Source organism: Myodes glareolus, chromosome 9 (assembly GCF_982192425.1).
Source record: "Myodes glareolus chromosome 9, mMyoGla1.1, whole genome shotgun sequence".
NCBI classification, from domain to species: domain Eukaryota; kingdom Metazoa; phylum Chordata; class Mammalia; order Rodentia; family Cricetidae; genus Myodes; species Myodes glareolus.
This window is the reverse complement of record NC_142034.1, coordinates 71,536,310-71,557,080: the sequence shown is the minus strand read 5'-3', so window position 1 is coordinate 71,557,080 and position 20,771 is coordinate 71,536,310. Positions and strand designations below refer to the sequence as shown.

The 20,771-nt window shown below is 50.5% G+C and overlaps 1 protein-coding gene across 1 annotated transcript in view; it reads left to right on the top strand.

Moving 5' to 3' along the window:
- Fstl4 (follistatin like 4) overlaps positions 1–20,771 on the top strand; it is a 433,548-nt gene that overhangs the window by 299,978 nt on the left and 112,799 nt on the right. The window contains exons 5-6 of the mRNA XM_085694933.2: positions 10,207–10,400; positions 14,837–14,960. Of these exons, the coding sequence (XP_085551059.2) occupies positions 10,207–10,400; positions 14,837–14,960 (318 nt within the window). The remainder of the gene's footprint in view (positions 1–10,206; positions 10,401–14,836; positions 14,961–20,771) is intronic.

Genomic DNA, 20,771 nt, shown 5'->3' with positions numbered 1-20,771 from the left:
ACAAAGAGGAGGCTCTGCCCACAGTCCTTACAATCTAGTGGCTTTTTGGCTCAACTGAGAGGCTGACAATTGCTGTGTATAAGCAAAAAAGCCTGAGATAATCCCTCAGGCAGTGCCAGGCAGTGAGGCACCATCTGGCACTCTGGCCTGCTCCATCTTCTCACATGGCCAGTCTTTTACTTCCATGACTAGGGTCTTTAAAAACTCAAATGAAACTCCTGGCTGGCCACCAAAGGCTGGTTGAGCGGGATGAAGCTGCCATGACCCTGGTCACTACACGTCGTGAAGTCTTCCTCCACATCATTGGGACAATAGAAAGCATGCACAAACACACAAACACACACACACACAGAGCTGTGTGCTGTCTTCCAGGAACTCTTGATAAGAACAGTGCACGCCCTCCTGACGCGCCCTTCAACTCACATGAGAATTAAGTGCTCCTGCTCTTCCTGGCTGCTGAAACTGAACCCGACCCTTGAGCCTGGTAGCTCTTGTCTCATCCACTACCTGAGGGAGAGACAGCCCCAGCCTTGGCTGCTTCCAGGGATGTATGTACTCTATCTGTCAATCTGGTTGATACTTGATGACGATGGCAGCTTTAAGTGTCGAGAAAGAGCATTTTCGCTATGGTTGACACCTAGGGGAGTCAAGATATTCCCACCCCAACAGCCATACTCTTTCCCTGGCTAGATGTTCGGTGTGGGGGGAGGGAGGTCAGTCTTGCTTCTCACCTCATTCACTCCCTCCAACTTCCCCATCCAGCTGTTCCCTGAGCCCAGCTCTCCTGCTGCTTCCAAGTGCAGGTGAAAGGTGAGGCTGGGAGTGGCCAGTGGCTGGACTTCTAGAAAGACCACTGAGACAAGCCTCTCCCTGAGTCTGTGAAGAGCTAGTGCCCACATCCCAAAGGAAACTGATTTCTTAGGGTGGGTGGATGGCGGAGGTGGGGGCTCAACTAACACAACAGTAGAAAGTGAAGTTCTTAATGCCAAGAGGGCTTTAGCGTTTATACAAATTCCCAAACATTATTCCTTCACTCTGGGGCCACCTGATGGATGTTCCAGTCAGCCATAAAAAGCGTCAGTGATCCCTCTCCCAGGAATCTAGCCAATTTTGCTTTCTTTAATAGGAATAAAAGTGAGGGTTGTAAATGTCAAGTAGCAGATTGTGTGGCAACACCAACTGAACCCCGCATTTGTGCACCAGTGTAGCACTTACCTAACAAAGGTCTTCGTAGCTCTGGATCATTTAACTCGTCAGGTTCTGGGGTGAGGCTTGAAATGTTTTGTCCACATGAGGTGTGGGTGTGGGTGTGACTAGTCCAAGTCCAATGAATTTGGGAATTCAAGTGTGAGATTTGTTCATGCACATGCGGGCACATGAGTGTGCATGCATGTGTGTGTGTGCGTGTGTGTGTGTGTGTGTGTATGTGTATTATGCACTGTAGGTCATGCAAAGCCCTAGATATGCAGATTCTCTTTGTGGTCCCCAAACAGACTTTGCACGTTCAACCTAGAAAGTTCACCATCGACAGAAATGACAAATGGGGAGAGACCCCAGGGAACGACCAGGTGTAGACTAGCCAGGGACAGCTTCCCAGCCTGATCCCACTCCCACTGAGATGAGAGGCTGCATCCGAGATCCCTGTGACATATAAGAAGATGCTACCATTCAACCATTTAGTTCTCCTTAGCGACCAGGATGCCAGCCTGCCAAACACCTGGCCCAAGATATGGCCTGGCCAAATGCCAGCAGGTGACCTTTGCAAGAACCAAGCCTTTCAGCTACAAATCTAGTTGTGACTGTGACAGCCGGCAGAGCCACGATACAAGACAAACTCCATCCTGTGGCCTTGCTCTCCTGTCCCTACTCCTAGGTGGAGGGCTGGGCTAGCACATGCCTGATGAATAGAAGAGAGCCTGACATTAGAAGATATGTTTCATTCTCTCCCTCCCTCCCTCCCCCTCCCTCCTTCCATCTCCCCTCTCCCTCTTCTTCCTCCCTCTCCCCACCCCCTAGAGCAAGGCACCTACACTCTGGTGTAGCCTGGATTCCCTTTCTCACTTAATCCCTTTGGGTATCCCTTCCAGGCTCTCTTGGGGGCGGGGCGGGGGGGGGGCGTCAGTTTGAATCCCTTCCACAGGCACTCGGACTGAGCGCAGATTATAAAAGGAAGCTGGAGATGTAAGTGGCTTCAGGTGAGGCCACGGACAAGCATAGACAACTCCATAGTATGCTTGAATAGAGGTCATAGTACCTGGTCCACTTAGCAGTCCCAAGACCCGGCTTTGGGTCACCAGGTGGCATGGCTTTGGGAACATCAGTCTCGTTAGGTTTGGGGACTGTAAGGCAGCCCGTGTCTTGTGTGCTTCACTGTTCTCGGGAATTCTTAGGATTTTGTGGCTCCGTCAACACCATCTGAGGAACTGTATCACGTTAGCGAAAACGTATCCAAAAAGATAAGCCCATTGGTTGTGGCATTTATTGTTAATTGAATTTTCCCAGAAATGGCAGCTGAAAGATTGTTAATGTGCATGAATTTACATCAAGTGAAACATCTGTTCCTCTTAAGCTGAATTCCAGCACAGCCTCGGTGCCTCGTGAATTAGATCTGGGAGCAAAATGCGTCTTGCTCTTTGCACAGCTTAGCGGTTTCAAAATAGACCTCAGAATGACACATGGCGACCGAGGCCGGGATAGATAACACAACCACTTGGGTGGGAATGTGGGCGCCAGACGCTTACATGAAATTTCTGCTTTGGTGGTAAAAATCACAGAATTGTCAGGGCAAAATGTGACAGTCAGGGGATGGGGGAGGCAGGACAGCTATTTCGGAGGGGAGAGGAGACTGCCTGTGAGCAAACCGAAGGGTAGACAGAAGGATGGAGTCCCGTGCTGTCCCTCAAGCCCTCTGGGGGTGTTGCCAGGTGTGGTTCTAAGGCTCTAAAGTCTACTTACAGCCTGGAAGGAGCCGGGCCACCCTGCCTGACCAAAGGCAGCTGTATTCCAGTGCATGTGACCCCTGTGTGGGTATTGAAGCAGTGGTCTATACGAACCCCCAGTGGCTCCTTGAGCAGAGCCCATAGTCCCTAACCCAGGCCTTCCCTCTACCCTCCTCCTCCATGTTACATATATTTCTCCCTTCTATAACAAAAGACCTGACAGGAAGTGACCTGAGGGAGAAAAGAGTTGATTTTGGTCACAGTTTGAGGGTACAGCCCATCTCAGCAAGAACAGAAGGTATCCCATTACCTAGTATCCCCCGGTCAGAAGCAGGGAGTAGACAGGAAGCTGGCCATAAACCCCAAGGCCCACCCCCTCCTCTGAGGCACCATCTCCTAAAGGGTCCACAGCTTTCCAGAGAATGCCAACAACCAGGAACCAAGTGTTCAGATCTACGGAAGGGCGATTCGCTTTCAGCCTACGAGTCGCTCCTCACGCAGGTCCCTGAAAGCAAAGCTACCAAGAGATGACGCTGGGCGGCCTGAGTCCTGGTCCTCTCTGCAGGACAGTGGTAGAGGTTGCCTGAGTCCAGGGCTGACCAGTGACCTCAAGGCAGACAACTGTGTCCAGCTCCAGCATCAGGCCTGGGGTCTTTATAGCAACCTTGGGGTTTCCCAAAGCCACTGCACCCTCACGTCCTGCCTGGGTACAGTGCTCTGCCCAGGCCCAGAGGGTCTCTGGGCCACTTTTCTGTACATTTACTGGGCAGAGTCCAGGTAAGGGAAGGGACCTTTCCTAACACTATTCATAGCTGCATGCACCCTCGGGCCTTCCTGAACGTTCTACCCATGGCCACACTGGAGAGAAGAGAGAAGAAATTTTCTTCTGCTTCCTCTCCCAGTCACCTTTCAGGGAGCCACCTTGTACCCACCAGAAGAGACCCTTCTATATAATCTAGTGTTCAAGCTCCCTGTAATTGGCCACCCTGCCCCCACTCCCAGGATGGCCATGCTGGAGTTCATCCTGTAGGGCCAGTTGTGCAGGCTTAGGAGCGTCCCCTGGGTAAGGTAAGACCCATAGACCCTGGCCATCCCAAGAAACCTTGAGTGTCCATGAGCAAAGCCACATGCCCACACTCAGGAGCTATCTCCCTGCACCTACATTACACTCAGGGAGCTGGCATGATAGAGGATCAGTGCCATCACCTTCAGGTGTCCACCCTTCCCCCATCATTATGACACTACCCAAGCCCCTCTGTCTCCCTTCTCTGTGGAGGTGGCAGCGTTATTAACAGCTGTTTAAGCCCTAACCTCCAGGTTCAGGAGACAGGCCAGGGGCTGGGCTCGCACATGCAAACCAGGCCAGCAGGGAACTTAGCGGAGTGGGTAAGGACTGGTGGGAGGGTGAGGAGGAGGAAGTGGAGAAGGAGGCGGGAGAGGGCTCACTAAAGACCTGGGGGGAAACAGCCTCAGTGAGGAAGGAGGAAGCAGCAAGACACGCGCGCATGCACACGCACGCACTCTCAGAGCGTGGGCTTCTCGCTGCCTGTCTGTGTCACTCATTTTGCCCTCCCCTTGTCCCTCTGGAGTCCTCCAACCCCGCCCACAGCCAAGAATGGAGCTTCACTTGCCAGAGACCGAAGACAATTCCTTTGGAGGCACAGTCTGGCAGAGGCCAAGTGGCTGATGGAATAGTCCCAGTTCCACCCCTGCATCCCTTTGTTTTGGAATAGCAGGTGTCCCTTTGATGGGCACTTAGCTCTGGAGGCAACTCCTGCGTCCTAGTTCCCTCGGCTCAAAATATGAAGTGCAGCTAAGTCTGTGCTCCTGCTGTGATCATCTCCCTCGACATGGAGGGAGCAAGGCCAGAATGGGAACACTTTGGAATCTCCAAAGAGGGACAATTACTGAGGGAGCCAGATTAATGAGGTGTCATGACAGCTTAGCCAGATCTGCAACTGACCTTTCTCATGGAGAGCGGGCTTGATAAATGCAGTTCATTACCAAGTTCTGACAGAAAAATAGGAACACACTCTGGGCTCCTCAGTACACTGATCAATATTTTATCTGTCAAAGAAAGCCTGGTCTAGATGCAAGAGGATCCTGGGACAAGCTGGACAACCTCTGCTGTGTGTGGGACCCTAGGCCAGCCAGAAAGTGGCGTGGGTGCCTTCTGACAGCTCGTCAGGCTTGGAGAGGTCCCAGAGTAGAAACGGCCCTGGGTAGAGAAAGGGGGTGAACAATCCAAGATGGCTTCCTCATTCCTTGGGACTATATTATAGGGTTAGCTGTCAGCTATCTCAGTGAGTGAGACAAAAATGAACGAGCGGCATCTCTCCTCACTGGGGTCAACCTGCCAGTGCCACCAAAAGGATAGCTCAGGCCTGGATGGCCCCATTTGTTAGCAAAGTCCTTCCATGGTTTCTCTTATGTCATGATGCTATAAGATGTTACGGCGCCTTGGGCTCCCTACCCCATCAAGCCTAGGTGGTCCTCAGGCTCCCTTAGGCAGTGCTCATTAGAGATATCGGTGTTGGTTGTATTAGCTACTTTTCTCATTGACAAGACAAAACTGACTTAAGGGCAAATTGATTTGGGCTCACAGTTTGAAGGTGCAGCTTGTCATGGTGGGGAAGGCACAGGGACAGGAGCATGAGGTCCCAGTCACTTTGCATTCACATTGCAGAGAGACATGGATGCTGGTGCTCAGTTGGCTTCCTCTTTTTCCTTTTTGTTTAAGTCCCAGCCCATGGGATATGCCACCCACCTTCAGAGCTCTGCCTCTTTGGAAACTCCCTCACATACATCCTCAGAAGTGTCTCTCCTAAGTGATCCTGAATTCTGTCCATTTGACAGTGAAGATGAAGCGTCACACAGGCCCAGTTCAGCAGCCTGTAACATTTATGTTTTGAATCTCTCTTGCCCCAGGCTGGCCCAAGAAGCCTTGGAAATGGACTGGAGAGGGGTGTGTAGTAAGTACCCAAGCCATACACCTTTCAGCAACCTTCCCCTTCAAGTCAAGAGTGTTGAAGACTAACGCTGGACCCTGCTCTGTGCCAAGGATGTCACATGTTCTCCCTTCCTAGAACCCTAGGCAGAGGCTAGCTTAGCCTCCAACCAACCATGCTGCCATCAGTTGCATACTAAATGAACATAGATGATGATATGACTCATCTTGTTCTGGGTTCTTTTTTGTTTGTTTTACATTTTGAGTAGGGTCTCTCTCTCTTTTCCTGACTGGCCAGAAACCGTATAACCCAGACTGGCCTCGCGCCTGTGGTGCTCGGACCCCTGGGTGATGTGATTACCACTCCTGGCTTGATTTTATTTACTCATCCACGTGGATATCTGCTTATCTCTTCACCTGGTGTGTTGTTCTTTGATCACGTGGAAGTCGGGACAACTTCACGGAGTTGCTTCTCTCTCCACCTGAATGGTTTCCAAATTCTGGAAACAGGACTTGGAGCCTCAGGTGGACAGGTCTGGTAGATGCAAACGAGCGCCGTCTCCCATGGAGCTGGGTCACTGCTGTCTAAAGGGGGTAGCACGAAGTGGACACTGAACCTAGGACTCAGGGAACCCTCCTGGGAAGACAGGCATCCTGGGGTCAAGCCTGTGTCAGGGAGGAACGCTCACCCTGAGACTGAATCCAAAAACTTGAAGATAGCGTGGAATGGAGTCCCCAGGAAGGCGTGTTCGTAGGAGAAGCAATCAAGAGTATCCCCAGGAGGAGAGGGTAGACCACAGACTCTTAAAGTTATTGGTTCCATTCGTAGGGACATAAATCCCTACACCTGGATGGCTTTCTCTGCTGCGTCCTCAGATCTTCCCAATGTGTGGGGTGAAGGAACAGGACTTAGAAGAGCTAGTTCAGTGACTCTAGGCAAGTGACTTAATGATTTGAGTTTAGGCGGAGTTTTCCATGCCACTCATTTGAAACATGGCTGCTGCGGGAATGAAGAGAGATCAAAGACTCCCTGCCAGAGGCCGCAGTGTAACTCAGTCGTAGAATACTTGCCTAGTGTTCACAGGACCCTGGGTTCGATACCCAGCACTGCAGAAGTCGGACAAGGGCAGTCCTCAGGGAAGGAAAGAAAGGACAGGAGTTAGAAACATGGGGTTTCTGTGTCTGGCTCCCACACCAGCTTATGGCCTCTCTGTCCTTCTGAGATGGACCAACCACCCTCTTCTGCCCTGATGTTGTCCACAGTTCTTTAGCTCTCTAGCTCCACTGGTCTCCAGGTGTCTGAATGTGCACTGCACACCATGTTGTTCCCTCTGCCTCTTTCCATAACACACACAGTCCTCACCCCACAGGGCCAGGCCTGCACACCTTCCCTCCCCCTCCCCTTAACTGATCTACTCCTTATGACACTCTTAAAGCCCTAGCGTGCACACACAGAATGTCAATACAAACCGCTACACAGCTGGGAGCAAAAGGGCCTGATCAGCATGGGACATGACCCTGGAGACTCATGACGCTCAGCTGGGCCCCCAGCTTGACTTCTAGACACACAACAGAAGCCTCTGGGTCCTCAGAAAAACTGTATTTGAGACGGGGTCTCAGATAACCCAAGCTGGCCTCAAACTTGCCATGTAGCTAGGAATGGCCTTCTCATCCTCTTGCGTCCACCTCAGGAGTCCAGGGTAACAGGCGTGTACCACTCCTCCTAGTTTTAAGCAGTGCTAAGAACTGAACCCAAGGCTTCTTGCATGCAAGGCAAGCACTCCAAAAATGAAGTGCATTCCCAGTCTGAAGAATATAGGATTTGGTAGAAGAGCAAAGCTTGAGATATTACTACAGCCCCCAGCTCCACGTCATGGTCTCCCCAGCTGCCCATGGTGGAGGTTGTCTAGCAATAAACCCTTGGTACAGGGCAGCAGGCAGCTCCATGAAACCCTGAGAAGGTTGGGAGACCAGCAGTCCAAGACCTCACTACCCATCCTACCTACCGGCTCTAGCCTCCAGGTGGCCCTGCTCTCACAGGTTCTCGGGATGCCCGGCTCTGGCTAGCAGGTCTGTGGGAGTCTATTGACACCATTCCAGTCACTGTAGACATCTGCTTCCCAGCATCTGATGCAGGTGCCTGTCCCCAGGGAAACCTGACAGTCCCTCCAGTGTATGCACACCCTCCACGTGGACCCTTCTGCCAGTTCCCACCCCAACAGCTAAACAACTCCATTCCCTTATGTCTGCTCCGTTTGCCAGCCCAGAGTTCACCCTCTTTGGAAAGGCCTAATGGACTAGACCACCCTACTCTTTCCCTAAAACAGTTTTTTGAGAAAAATCTCGCCACCAGACACGTTCTTCCCAGTTATATTGGCTTTGTCCAATTTAAGACCAATATATTCCAATATATGTCCAATATGTCCAATATATGAGACCAGGTCATGGAGGCCATGTGCAGCACTCCGCAGCCATGTAGGTTTCAAAATGGGGTATGTCTATGGGTACCAGGGACTCTCTGGAAGGGGTGTGAGCAGGTCTGGGGATGGGAGACAGCCCTTGTGTCAGAGCGTGGTGACTCCCAGGGAGCAAATAGATTGATTATATTGAACACAGCAATTGATTTTTTTCTAAATAAACACAAATAAACACACAAGGGAAATAGTAACAGGCATTTGTTTCTGACGAGAATCAATTGACCCCAAATTGGAAGAAAAATCTAGAAACACAAACAAGTGCAAGAAAAAGTGTTTCAGCCACCGGGGCTTCTCCAATGAGGGAAGGAGGGCAGGAGAGAGCAATGGCTGCTCCCCCTTTCCCACTGAGGAGCTTCTGTGAGTCTGTGTTCTCCCTATCGTGGTGCCAACACCTAAAAGTGGGAGGGCAGCTGCCAATCACTGAGCACTGGCTCAAAGTAAAGATACATGTGACTATGTTAATTAACCTTCATAATGTCCCCACGTGGGGTGCATTATTATCCCATTTCTCAGATAAAATCACTGAGGCCCCTTACCCCAGGTTACACAACCCGGAAGCAGCAGGGCTGGGACTCACAGACCCAGTGGTCCCCAAACTCAAGCCTGTTCACTGTCTGGTCCTGAGAGGTTAACCCGGCAACTTCAACTGGTGTTAGAATTCAAGGGAAGAAGCCCAGACCCCAGGTAGTTCACACCCAGCACCCACTGATCTCAGAATGGAGAGCAGGGAGCCCACACCAGCACCCCACCTCCCCACCCCCCGCATTCAACAAGGCCAGGCTCAGGAAGTGTTTGTTGTCCCCAGGGGAAGTAGGAAGCAGGGCTGGAGGATCACAGCTCTGTGGCATCCCTGCAGCCCACATTTACTGACTGTGCCCTGTATGGTGGCCCTGTCACCAGCAAGATAAACTATGTCATGTCACAGTGCATCACAGACCTCATTTGCCAAAGCACCGTGCAATGCTGTGCATTCAGCAAGCATGCCCCTGATAAAAGGCCTAAGAGTAATGGGCTGTGCGCGCTGGTTTAATCTCCTAAAGCCTCCTTTTGTTTCTTGGTCATAGACTTGTGTACACACGTTTGTTTCCGAGTAACCCAGCTCTGGAAGTGTACCTAATTACCTAAAGCGGGGATTATTAGCCCTGTTAACTAAAATGCCCTAATCTATGAGGCCAAGGATTCAAAAGCAGCCTTTAAGATAGGATTAAGACAAAAGGCAAACTGTGACAGAATGAAATGGGGGCTGGTTTTCCTCGCACTGTGGGACAACAGTTGCAGATTCCACTGGAAGAATGTCCCCCATTCTGCCTGACTCATATAGGCAACTCTCTAAATATCAGTAGGCTGAATGGGTGGGCAGATGCACAGGCAAGCCCCCTCCGTGATGTGACAGTGGCTGGAGTGGGGAGGAGGGCGGATGGACAAGTGAGCACCCTCCATGACAGTGGCTGGAGAGGGGAACAAGCAAGCCACCTCAGTGACAGTAGCTGGAGGGAGAGGATAGACAGGCAAGCCTCCTCTGTGACAGTGGGTGGAGGGGGCGGATGGACAGGCAAGCCCCATCTGTGACAGTGGCTGGAGGGGGCAGATGGATAGGCAAGCCCCCTCCATGACAGGACAGTGGCTGGAGGAGGGGGGGATGAACAAGTAAACCCCCTCCGTGACAATGGCTGGAGGGGGTGGATGGACAAGTGAGCCCCCTCCTTGACAGTGGCACTGTTACTGAACACTGGAAATGCCCAGCAGCTGCTGACGAATGAGATGGATGAATGTATGGATGGGCTGAGCACTGTCTCAAGACCGCAGGGTACATTTGACGTAACAACCCCTTCTTCTCTTTCAGGAGACATGTGCACCATGGCTGGCTACGCTCGTCTCAAAAATGTCCTTCTGGCGCTCCAGAGCCGCAGACAGCCCCTCCAACAAGAAACCAACAGGCAGAACCTCGCCTCCCAGAAGCGCCTCTTGGTGGAGTCGCTATTTAAGGACTTGGATACCGATGGCAGTGGCCACCTCAGCAGCTTGGAGCTGGCTCAGGTGAGTTTGGCACACAGCAGGGACTGTGGAGGGAGCCAGTATGGCACATGTGGTGAGGAGACACTCATTAGCGGAGACAATGGTTTGTCACTGTCTCTGTTACGGGTTGCCAGGGACCCCTCCTACCTGGACAGGCAAGCCCCCTCCGTGATGTGACAGTGGCTGGAGTGGGGAGGGGGGCAGATGGACAAGTGAGCACCCTCCCTGACAGTGGCTGGAGAGGGGAACAAGCAAGCCACCTCCGTGACAGGAAGGAGAGGATAGACAGGCAAGCCTCCTCTGTGACAGTGGATCCTGTCACAGAGATCCTTCCCAGGATCCACAGCTTGTTGTCAGCACCTCTGAGAATGTCTTACACACAAAATCCCACCCCCTGCCACCTCAGCCTAGGTTTACAAACCAGTTTCGACGCTTCCTCGGCTTGCAGGCAAAGCCTCCCTCAGAGGGGCTGCCTGCTGGTGTTTTCCTCAGAAAGCCAGTCCTTGACGCTTTAAGCCTGTCCTTTTCTACAGGGAAATGTCAAAGGGGAGCACTACTCGTTAGGGTGAGCATCACTCGTTAGGGTGAGCATCTTTGACGCTTCAACCTGGGGGTCCCCAAGGCCTCTGCCCAGTGACAGCGCTGCACTTTGGCATCCAAATACCAATGACCCAACACCACCACCCCCCCCTGCCCCGAGCTGTTTTGCTTATGGGAAGTCCTGTGTCCACCCCTCACAGGCACTAGCCTGAGAATGCCCATGGATCCTGCCCCAAGGTTTGCCTCTGCTCCAAAGGCTGTGGGTTAGAAGCTATCACTCTAGGCAACTTTAAGGAGGTGCCTGGGTGGTTAGTGTCTATATCGCAAAAGGAAGAAAGAGCAGTATCACACCCTGGGGCCGCTGCCACTGCCAGGGAGAGGCCTGAAGAGTTCTGGCAGCAGGAAGGCTGGCACGGGACAGAAGGGCTGTGTTGTCTTAGCCCAGCCAAAGTAAATGTAAGCAAGAAAATGGATGCAGCTTTCCCAGGTGAGGGGTTCATGGAGACCACCCTGCCCCCAGAAACTACAGAGTGGTCACCCAGAGAAGAGGTGACAGGATTGAGTTCTCACTTTTGATGCTGATGGACCTCAGCAAAACGATAGCCTGGAGGCCGGGGCGTTGGCTCAGCCGGTAAGACATCTGCTCTGCGAGGGTCCGACCAGCGTTGAGATTCCCCAGAAGTCGTGTAAAGGCCAGGCGGGTGTGGCGTCTCCCTGTAAACCATATGTGAAGGAACCAAAGACAGAAGCCCAGAGTAAGCGCTGGCTTCGGTGAGAGGACCTGCCTCAGCAGCCAAAGAAGGCTTCCATGGACACGTGCATGTGTAGCGCTCACAGGCAAACATGCAGACACACGCATGCTCAACAACAACAACCAAGTTGGTAGCCAGATCATTGCGCAGCCCCTTTGCCCATGGTAGATACACACTGCCGTCTTGCTCTATGGAGGGACAGCAGCGAAGAATGCAAGCTTCAAAGCCAAGCAGCCCACAGTCAAGGTCTGCCGCCAGCATTCATGAGCTAGTGAGTCTCCAGAGGCCCCTCCTTCCCAAGCCTCCACGCCATGCCTCAGCTGTGAACCTCACGAGGTCATCACGAGAGTTAATGGTGATAAGCCAGAGTGAGATGTGTGACGTGTTTAGCATTGTATTTGGCACATGGGATGTTCCCAGTGGGCAGCAGCATTGTCGTCATCCTTGCTTCCCCTTCATCCTTCAGCATCTTCTCCTGTAGGGTCAGAACTGCTACTGTCCTGCTTCACAGACGTTATTAGAGGAAGAACCTGAGGCTCTAGGGAATCAAGTAACCAGCGACTCTGTTCCAGCTCACCACACAAACCCAAGCAGCCTAGGAAGCCCATGGAAGGCATAGTGGCAGCATGCTAGCATATCCCTATTCTATCAGTAATATTCAGCCCCCAACTCTTGCTAAGACCCTCAGGAGCAGGGCCAGGAGCCCTCGTATGATGACTCCAGGAAAGCCCAGAGGTCTTGTTGGTTATGGCTATCTATAGGAACACACCCCACCTGTCATTCCTCATACTACAGGCTGGGCAGGAAGCATGTGGCATGTGACACCTGCCTGCCCTACGCAGAGGCAGCTGTGAGCTCCTGGTGCCCAGACCCACGCGGCTCCCAACAGATCTTCTTGGGTTCATTGCTGTAACCTGGCAGAGATGTGGCCAGAGGCATCTGAAGCCATTAACAAGCATGGTAATTGGACTATGATTTTCTCTTTAAATTTTAATATATCTAAAGTCCATCTCATAAATCCGCCAAGCAGAGCCCAGCTAATGTGGGCCTTGCCTTGACACTGAGTCAGAGGCGCCGGAGGGAAGAACTCCTCGGTCCTATGAAAAGTTAATCAATTTCCAATGTAGAAATAGACAAAGGGAAATTTCCATCTTCGGAAGATTGATCTGAGGCGTCATGGTTGATCTCCTTTTTATCGAACAAGCTCACTTGCTGGGTGAAGGGTCATTTTTTTAAACATTATCACATTAAATTGCCTTTAATATAGCAGACCAAGCTGGGAATGTTAAACAAAGAGAAAAAAATCTCTCTACCTCCATGCCCCCCTCAAAATAAAATAAAACCATTTCCATTCTCTTGATTTCCTTTGTACGGTCTCCCTTGCCCAACCTGTGGCTTTCAACAGTCAGCCAAGTGAGGGTGCGTGGAATTTCTACCCACACGAACTTTAGTGTGTGGCTGGCTGTGATGGGGGCAGGACTTTTGTGTCTCATGGGTTAAACCATAACCACAGAGGAATCCACAAGAGTCCACCTAAATCCTAAATCAGGATCCTGCCTGAGGGGTGACATTTGTGACCCTAGAAGAACATGGAAGCATAAAATGCCCAACAAGATCATGTGTCTGAACACTTGGGCTCTAGCTGGTGGTGGTGTTTGGGACGGTTATGGAACCTTCAGGAGATAGAGTCTTGCTGGAGGAAATACATCACTGGGGGCCAGTCTTGAGGCTTAATAGCCTGGTCCCCACCTCACAGTCACCCTGTGTTTCCTGAGTGGAGTTGTACTCTGACAGGCAGCATCCCGCTTGCCACCATACCATCCCTGCCACTGCCATGTCTTCCGTGACTTGGCGGCACTCTGTTCCCAAGAACTATAAGAACACTATCTCCCTTAAAGTCGCCTTTGCCTGGTGTAACTGAGACAGATCTGGTCACCAACTGCTTTCTGGGCATGTGCTGTGCAGCGAGGACTGGTGTGTGGTTGAGGGGCGTGGATGTGGTGATGAAATACAGCACATTCTTTGTCTCATCGCTGTGATATAATACCTATCAAGAAGCAGCTTGGGAAGGGAGTTGGCTTCTGGCTTACAGTTTGAGGGGATACAGTCTATCATAGCCTGAAAATACGGTGACAAGAGCCTGAGGCTGCTGTCACCCTGCTTCATCAGTCAGAAAGATGAATACCAGTGTTCATCAGGTTTTACAATTCCTTTCCCCACCTCTTATTCAGTGTGGGTACCCATCTCATGTTTAGGGCCAGTCTTCCCTCCTCACTGAAACCTCTCTGGTGTCTTCCAGATCATTCCAACCCCAGTCAGGATGACAGTAAAAATTAACCATCACCCATAGTGGCCTGGACTCCCACCCTGAGGTCAGCTGTTCACTGACTTCCTGTGATCTCAAGCCCTTCTCTAGTCTGTTTTCCCCATTAACAGCACAAGGGACAGACAAGTGACCCCAAACATTCCTCTTTGCTTAGATCCCCTGGCTCTGTCTGCCAGACCTGGAGACCACAGACCTTCCTTCTCCGAGCCTCAGTTTCCTTATCTGTAAAGTGAAGGATTCAAATCGAACAAGACCAGAGGTCTCTGGATGCTCCCCAGTGCTGCAACCTACATGACTTTGGAGTTGGGGGGATATCAGGGAATGGAGAAAGGACAGACATACAGACACACAGAACACTGGAATTGGGAGTGGAGATGCACCACCAGCAGCCTAGGAAACTTAGCTGGTTTTATACATCTGGATTGAGAAGGCAAGTTCATTACCTACAGCTGAACCAGGAAGAGGCTTTCACTAATCTGGGTGGGGGTTTCTGCAGAGGAACAGTTGAGGCTGCAGTCATCCAGGAGGAGCAGGAAGCTGTGGTCCATGCTGTCTGCACACACTGTCAACATCTGCACATGGACCCAGGGCAGGCTTTGCTAAGTCCCTGAGCCTGACCTAGAAAAGGTTTCAACGTTCCATGGTTCTGAGTCACCAGGGTCCTTGATGTGACCACGACCTTGTCAACAACACACATTTACTCAGGACTTCATCAGTTCCCGTACCCCAAGGCCTATTTTGCTTCCCTGAGTCCCCACCAGACCTGGGGCATTTTCCAGCAGCATCCATGATGCTGAGCTCACTGATAACTCTGGCTTTTGTCTCTTCTCACCTCACAGTATGTGCTAAAGGAGCAGGATCTGGACGGTTCCCTGAAGGGATGCTCACCAAGCGATCTCCTGCGGTTTGATGACTATAATAGTGATGGCTTTTTGACCCTTGGAGAGTTCTACACAGCCTTCCGTAAGTGAGACCTCTGCACGGGGCTGTGGGAGTGGGAACGGGAACTAATTCCTCAGATATCCCCATGCCTTGGTTGTGATGTGGCATCAGAAGCCTGGACGGCAGGTACACAGGGCATGTGAGCCTGGCTTCAGCAGTCTGCAGGTGGATTTGGCTTAGATGTGAAAGAAACTGAGATTGCTCTGTGCAAGCCTGATCTATAAGAAAGGGACAAAATAAGATGGGTGGGAAGGAGAGAGCTTGCCAACTCTCTACCTTTTCAACGAATATGTTCTTCATCAACGGAGGGATTTGGGGCTATAACCACAACAGAACTGTAACAACAATCCTCTTGGCTGCATATCATGTGATTTCCTGGAGAGACATGAACAAATGTTTATTCACCTCAGACGTGACATCAGTGGCAGACCACAGAAACAACTCCATCTGTGTCCAGCTCAGTGAACCAGAGGAGTCCTGGGTGTCTCAAAGTGAGCAGCATCCCTGAAAAGCCCACTAAAACTTGGGCAACAGCCTGCAGGTTAACAACTTTCCTGCAGGGCTTGAAGGCAACTTAACTGGTCAGAGAATCTCCTCTGCCCTGCACTTTCCCTGTCTTAGGTAACTTGAGGGAGGGGGACCTGTGAATTTTGTGGGTTGCAGGAGCTTCCTGGCCTTGTTTCATTTGCTTCCTGAGTCATAAGCCTCCGTCCTTTCTACAGGAGGGATGTTTTGATTTTGGGGAAAATGGATTACAGCACTGAACATGGAGACAACCAGGCCGCCTGGACGGAAACTCTGAGGGATGGGCTAGAGGCGTGGCCAGGCAGAAGCTGGGCCCAGTCACTGCCCAAGGGCAATGGAGAAAGTCTCTATGTTCAAGAGAGGTAGCAGGGTATCTAGAGAAGCCAAAGACAGTAAACACTCCTGTTGGAGTATAACATGCTGTTATAGCCTCTGCTATCGCTCCAAGAAGCCAGGTTATGTCAGAAACATTTCATAGGGTTAAGCATTGCCATATCTTGTGGTCATCTTAGTGTGGTCTTTTTATCCCCACCCCAAAGCAGATTTTTCCCAGAACTAAGCAAGTTTTACAGAAACGGAAATGTACAGGTTTCTAGTTAAGGCAGTTTTAGCAGACATCAGTAGTTCATACAGTGTTCGGTCTGTAGTCTCAGATGATAGAGCACATCTTACCCCTGTGTAACTTCCCGACTCCTAAGTCGGCTTGCTAATCATAGTGTTAACACTTCCTGTTTCCTTTTCTTTTTCACTCCTGTGCCCTGAGTGGCTCCTCCTTGGGTTCCCTGGTGTGTGCCATACCCGGAGATGACCTGCTTAGAGATTCCATCAAGCTAACTCTGGGCAGGGCTTGCTGACATAGGAAGTAACCTCAGAGAAGTCCACCAGGGCCCACACAGCTCGTGTACTGGGCCCACGCTAGAGACCAGAGGAACATGTTTTGCTCAAAAGAGGGGACACCCCCTTATATTCAAGGGCACTCTGGTAGCAGATAGTGTGTGAGCCCTATGATGTGCTTCTGGGCATGACCTGCAATCTCCCAACACCTGATGCTAGGTATTGGCCTTGGGGAGGCAGTGTGAGCTCCTGAAGACACTGAATATCCTGACCCATAGAATTTAGAATCCTTCCTCCGAGCGCTCATCAGGAATTTCTTCTTCCCAGAAAGTATCTCTCTGCAGTACAGTGACACTTCTTTAAGCTCTGGTTATTCCCAGCGGCAGTTCTTCCATCTCGTTGGCAAAAGGGGTTTTGTGGCAAATAGAAGATACACTTGAAAGACATAAAGGAGAAAAGCAAGTGATTTTTCTCTGCAGGAACTTCCTGTACCTGGTATGGTTCTGTGGGGAAAGAGAAAGCTTTCCAGTTCTTTGGTGTCCAGGGTTACCAGCCAATCACTACTCCAAGGCTTTGTTTGATGTACAGTGATTATGTTTGGTCTCTAGCATCCTCATCCTCGCCAATGCATAAAGCCTGAACTGCTGATACTAGTTCATGACAAAGTGTGAGTGACTTGTAAGCTTGTCCTGTTTCTAGAAGTTCCTGTTTGGAGCACCAAGAGCTTGTTAGCAAAAATAAATCTTGATATTTTAAACTGTTTAGGGAGTTGACTGTTAAATGACCAGGCACTTTGAAAACACACAGTTGAGTAAATCCACAGTGGTAGGGATCTTAACACTTCTGATATCCACAACCACATAAAGGCTACCCCAAAGGGAAAGAGGAGTTGTTGTTATCATCATCATCATCATCATCATCATCATCTGGAGAAGCACCTGCTAAGTGTTGACCTGGATATCACAAGAGACCCTCCCTGTTGACCCATGCTTGCTTTATCACTAGTCTCTCCATCCACTTCCCTTGTCAATTCTAGTCCCACAGAACTCAGATGTGTAGAGTAAGGAGGCCGCTTGTTGGTTCCCAACCGCTTAGCCCCAAAATAATCACACAGAAACTGTATTAATTAAATCACTGCTTGGCCCAATAGTTCTAGCTTCTTATTGGCTAACTCTTACATATCAACTTAACCCATTTCTATTCATCTGTGTATCGCCATGTGGCTGTGACTTACCAGCTAAAGTTCCCAGCGTCTATCACTGGTGGCTCCATGGCTTCTCTCTAACTCCACCTCCCTCCTCCTATACTATAGGTCAAGCCGGTTTCTTTATTCATTAACCAATAAAAGCAACACATAAACAGAAGGACCTCCCACACCACAGATGAACCAGAGAAGCAGCATTAGAAGAGATGACAGCCAGACTTGTTCTCCAAGTCAGGAAGTGGAGAGTTTTCCGGGGACAGATCTAATGTATTTCAGGAACGCTGCCTAAATGTTGCAGAGAGGGCAAGATCGCCTTGAAGGCACTTTGTGGTTTGCAGGGAGGGAGTGTCTAGATTGGGTTAGTTGAGATGGGAAGACCTACCCCTAGATGTGGGCGGAGCCATCCCATGGGTTGAAGTCCTAAACTGCTTGAAAAGGAGAAAGCAAACTGGGCACCAGAATGCATCTCTCTCTGCTTCCTGACTGTGGGCACAATATAACCAGCTGCCTCATGTTCCTCCTGCTTGTGCCTTCCCTGCTGTGATGACCTGTATCCCCTCAAACCGTGAGTCAACGTAAACCCTCCTTTCCTGAAGTAGCTTTTGTCAGGCAGATGGTGACAGCAATAAGCAGTTAATACAGCTAGCTATGTGCCACCACTCATGTGGCCAGGGGTGGCACACCCTCCATCCTGGGAATGGGTGGAGCCAAACAACAATCTCATGGTTTTGCTCCTGAGGAAATGCAAGCATTTCTCCTGCCCATGAAGACAGACAGATAGATGTCGATATAAACAAGAGCCACTGTAGCGGAGGGGGCACCTCGTCCCTTCAGCTTCAGCCATAGATCTCAGGCAGGGCACCCTGATGTCTGCTCCTTCCATTCCTGGGTTATTACTTGAAAAGCTTTATAATCATCATCTTTGAAGCAAATTAGATTCCGCGGTTGCCTTGGACTTGTTTCGAACCAGGCAGCCAAACCATTCATCACAGCCCAACCCAAATAATAGATATGCAATAAAATGTAAACTCGCAGCCACTGAGGAAGCCACAAAATGAGTTAGCCCAGCTATAAAGACCTGACATGCTGAGGCTCTGAGCATCCAGGGATCAATGGCTTTTCAAAGTTCCAGGAACTGCATGCTAATTCCCAGAGCTGTAGTGAAAGATGCTTGGCTCTGTGAGTTTTAAATGAGTAATTGAAATGAGACACACGGGTATAACTGATTCCCTAGAAAGTGGTGGGCATTCGAGAGATCTCACTAAAAGTCATATCTTACACGTCTCAGCAACAATATTTTAGATTTAATTTTAACAGCTGGAGTTGATGGGCTGGCAGAAGCTGGGAGTTTGGAGTTTTGTTTGGGCTACCAAGTGGGGTAGAGGATGCAGTGGGACTCCAGCCTCACAGCCTTCTGAAGCAAATCCCGTCACTCTACGGGAGATGGTAGGTCTGGGCTGGAGGAGTTGGCACGCACCTTTAATCCCAGCACTTGGGAAGCAAACGTGGATGGATCTCTGTAAGTTCCAGGCAATCCAGGGCAACATCGTGAGACTTTGTCTCAAAACAAACAGATGATATGTCTCAGTGTTTGCCCTGCAGAAATGACATGTATTGATGAGTTTGTGGCGGGGGTGGAGAGGGAGACTTTCTCATAAGCTCACCTTATGGCGCCGCTGGTTTGGCTGTTCCCTGAGCAGGACTGCAGTATACAGCGTATTAAAGCCCAGCCCATGGCTACTAACTGCCTTGCTAACTAAGTTGGTTCATAGTGAGGCTGATTTAGGAATGCCACTCCTGGCTTTAGGAATGCCACTCCTGGCTTTAGGAATGCCACTCCTGGCTTTAGGAATGCCACTCCTGGCTTTAGGAATGCCACTCCTGGCTTTAGGAATGCCACTCCTGGCTTTAGGAATGCCGCACTCAGGGAAGAGGACAGGACAGGTGTGTTAGTCATAAGAACCAGATCTCTGAGTGTCTGTCTGTCTCTCTGTTTCTGTGTCTCTCATCTATCTCTGTTTCTCTCTCTCTCTCTCTCTCTCTCTCTCTCTCTCTCTCTCTCTCTCTGTGTGTGTGTGTGTGTGTGTGTGTTTAGGTAGGTACATATGTGAATGCAGGAGTGTGGAAGTCAAAGAACAACCTAGGATATAGTTTCTTGGGCACTGTCCACCTTGATTTTTGAGAGGGTTTCTCACTGGCCTAGAATTCATTAAGTAGCCAGATCCCCCAGGATCTGTCCATCTCTTCCTCCCTCGTCCTAGATTGGGATTACAGTCATGTGCCACCAGGCTGAGTTTTAAAAGGGTTTGAAAGGGGTATTCTAGGATCAAACTCAGGTTCCCATGCTTGCAAAGCAAGCCCTTTACCAACTGGGCCACCTGCTCCACCCCACACCCATCTCTTTCTGACCATCAGTCAGCGCTAGGACCCCCATCCCAGTCACCCACATAGTGACAGGCATGAAAGATGAAGGTGGCCTCCCTGTCTTGCTCCATCTATCAACTAAACATTGTTTTCAAGTTGCTTTTGACATCCCAGATCAAAGTCAGGCCTAGGAACTAAAGGCACAGTGTCCTCTCTGCATGTGTCCTCCCCCTTCCTCCCCTCCTCCCCCACAGCCACCTGTCCCTGCTGTGGCAGCGACCCGGGCTCCAAGGCCACTGGAAAGCCACACACAAACTGGTCCTGACTGCTCATCACAGTCAGTTAACTCAAAAGTCGCTCACTTTAAAAAGCTTCTCGATTTTGCATGTTTTTACACTTTTCCAAATGTTCACATTGGGATTGTGTGTGTGTGGGGGGGGGGGGGAACAGGTCGCTTAAATGAGGACTAATTTTTTTTCTCTTTAAATTCATTATCAGTTCCTTCTCCTTTTGAGAAAGATACTTGTCCGCATAATTAATCCTCTGAGGGCGAGCCCAGCAGATGTGTGGATGGGGGCAGGTTTTGAGCAGCCACGTGGGCTTCATGCAGTAACACTCCAGATCACCAGGGACCCCAGGGTGCTGACAGGGTGCGAATCCGACCCAGGCCTCCAACTGGCATTTGGGAGCTCCAGGCATACAGAAAGGAAAAAGCTGTGTTGATCTTATGATTCTTGTAGCCAAGGCAACTCTGAATCAGACAGCCCAATCACCTGGTGGAGTTGCGCATGTTTTTCCACCATCTTTGCTGCGAAGTGGAAGGGAGGCACAGTCTGGCTGTGCCCATCTTATCCCGTGGAACCAATAAAGGCTGCCACCATCCCTGGCTTCCATACCCACCTCCT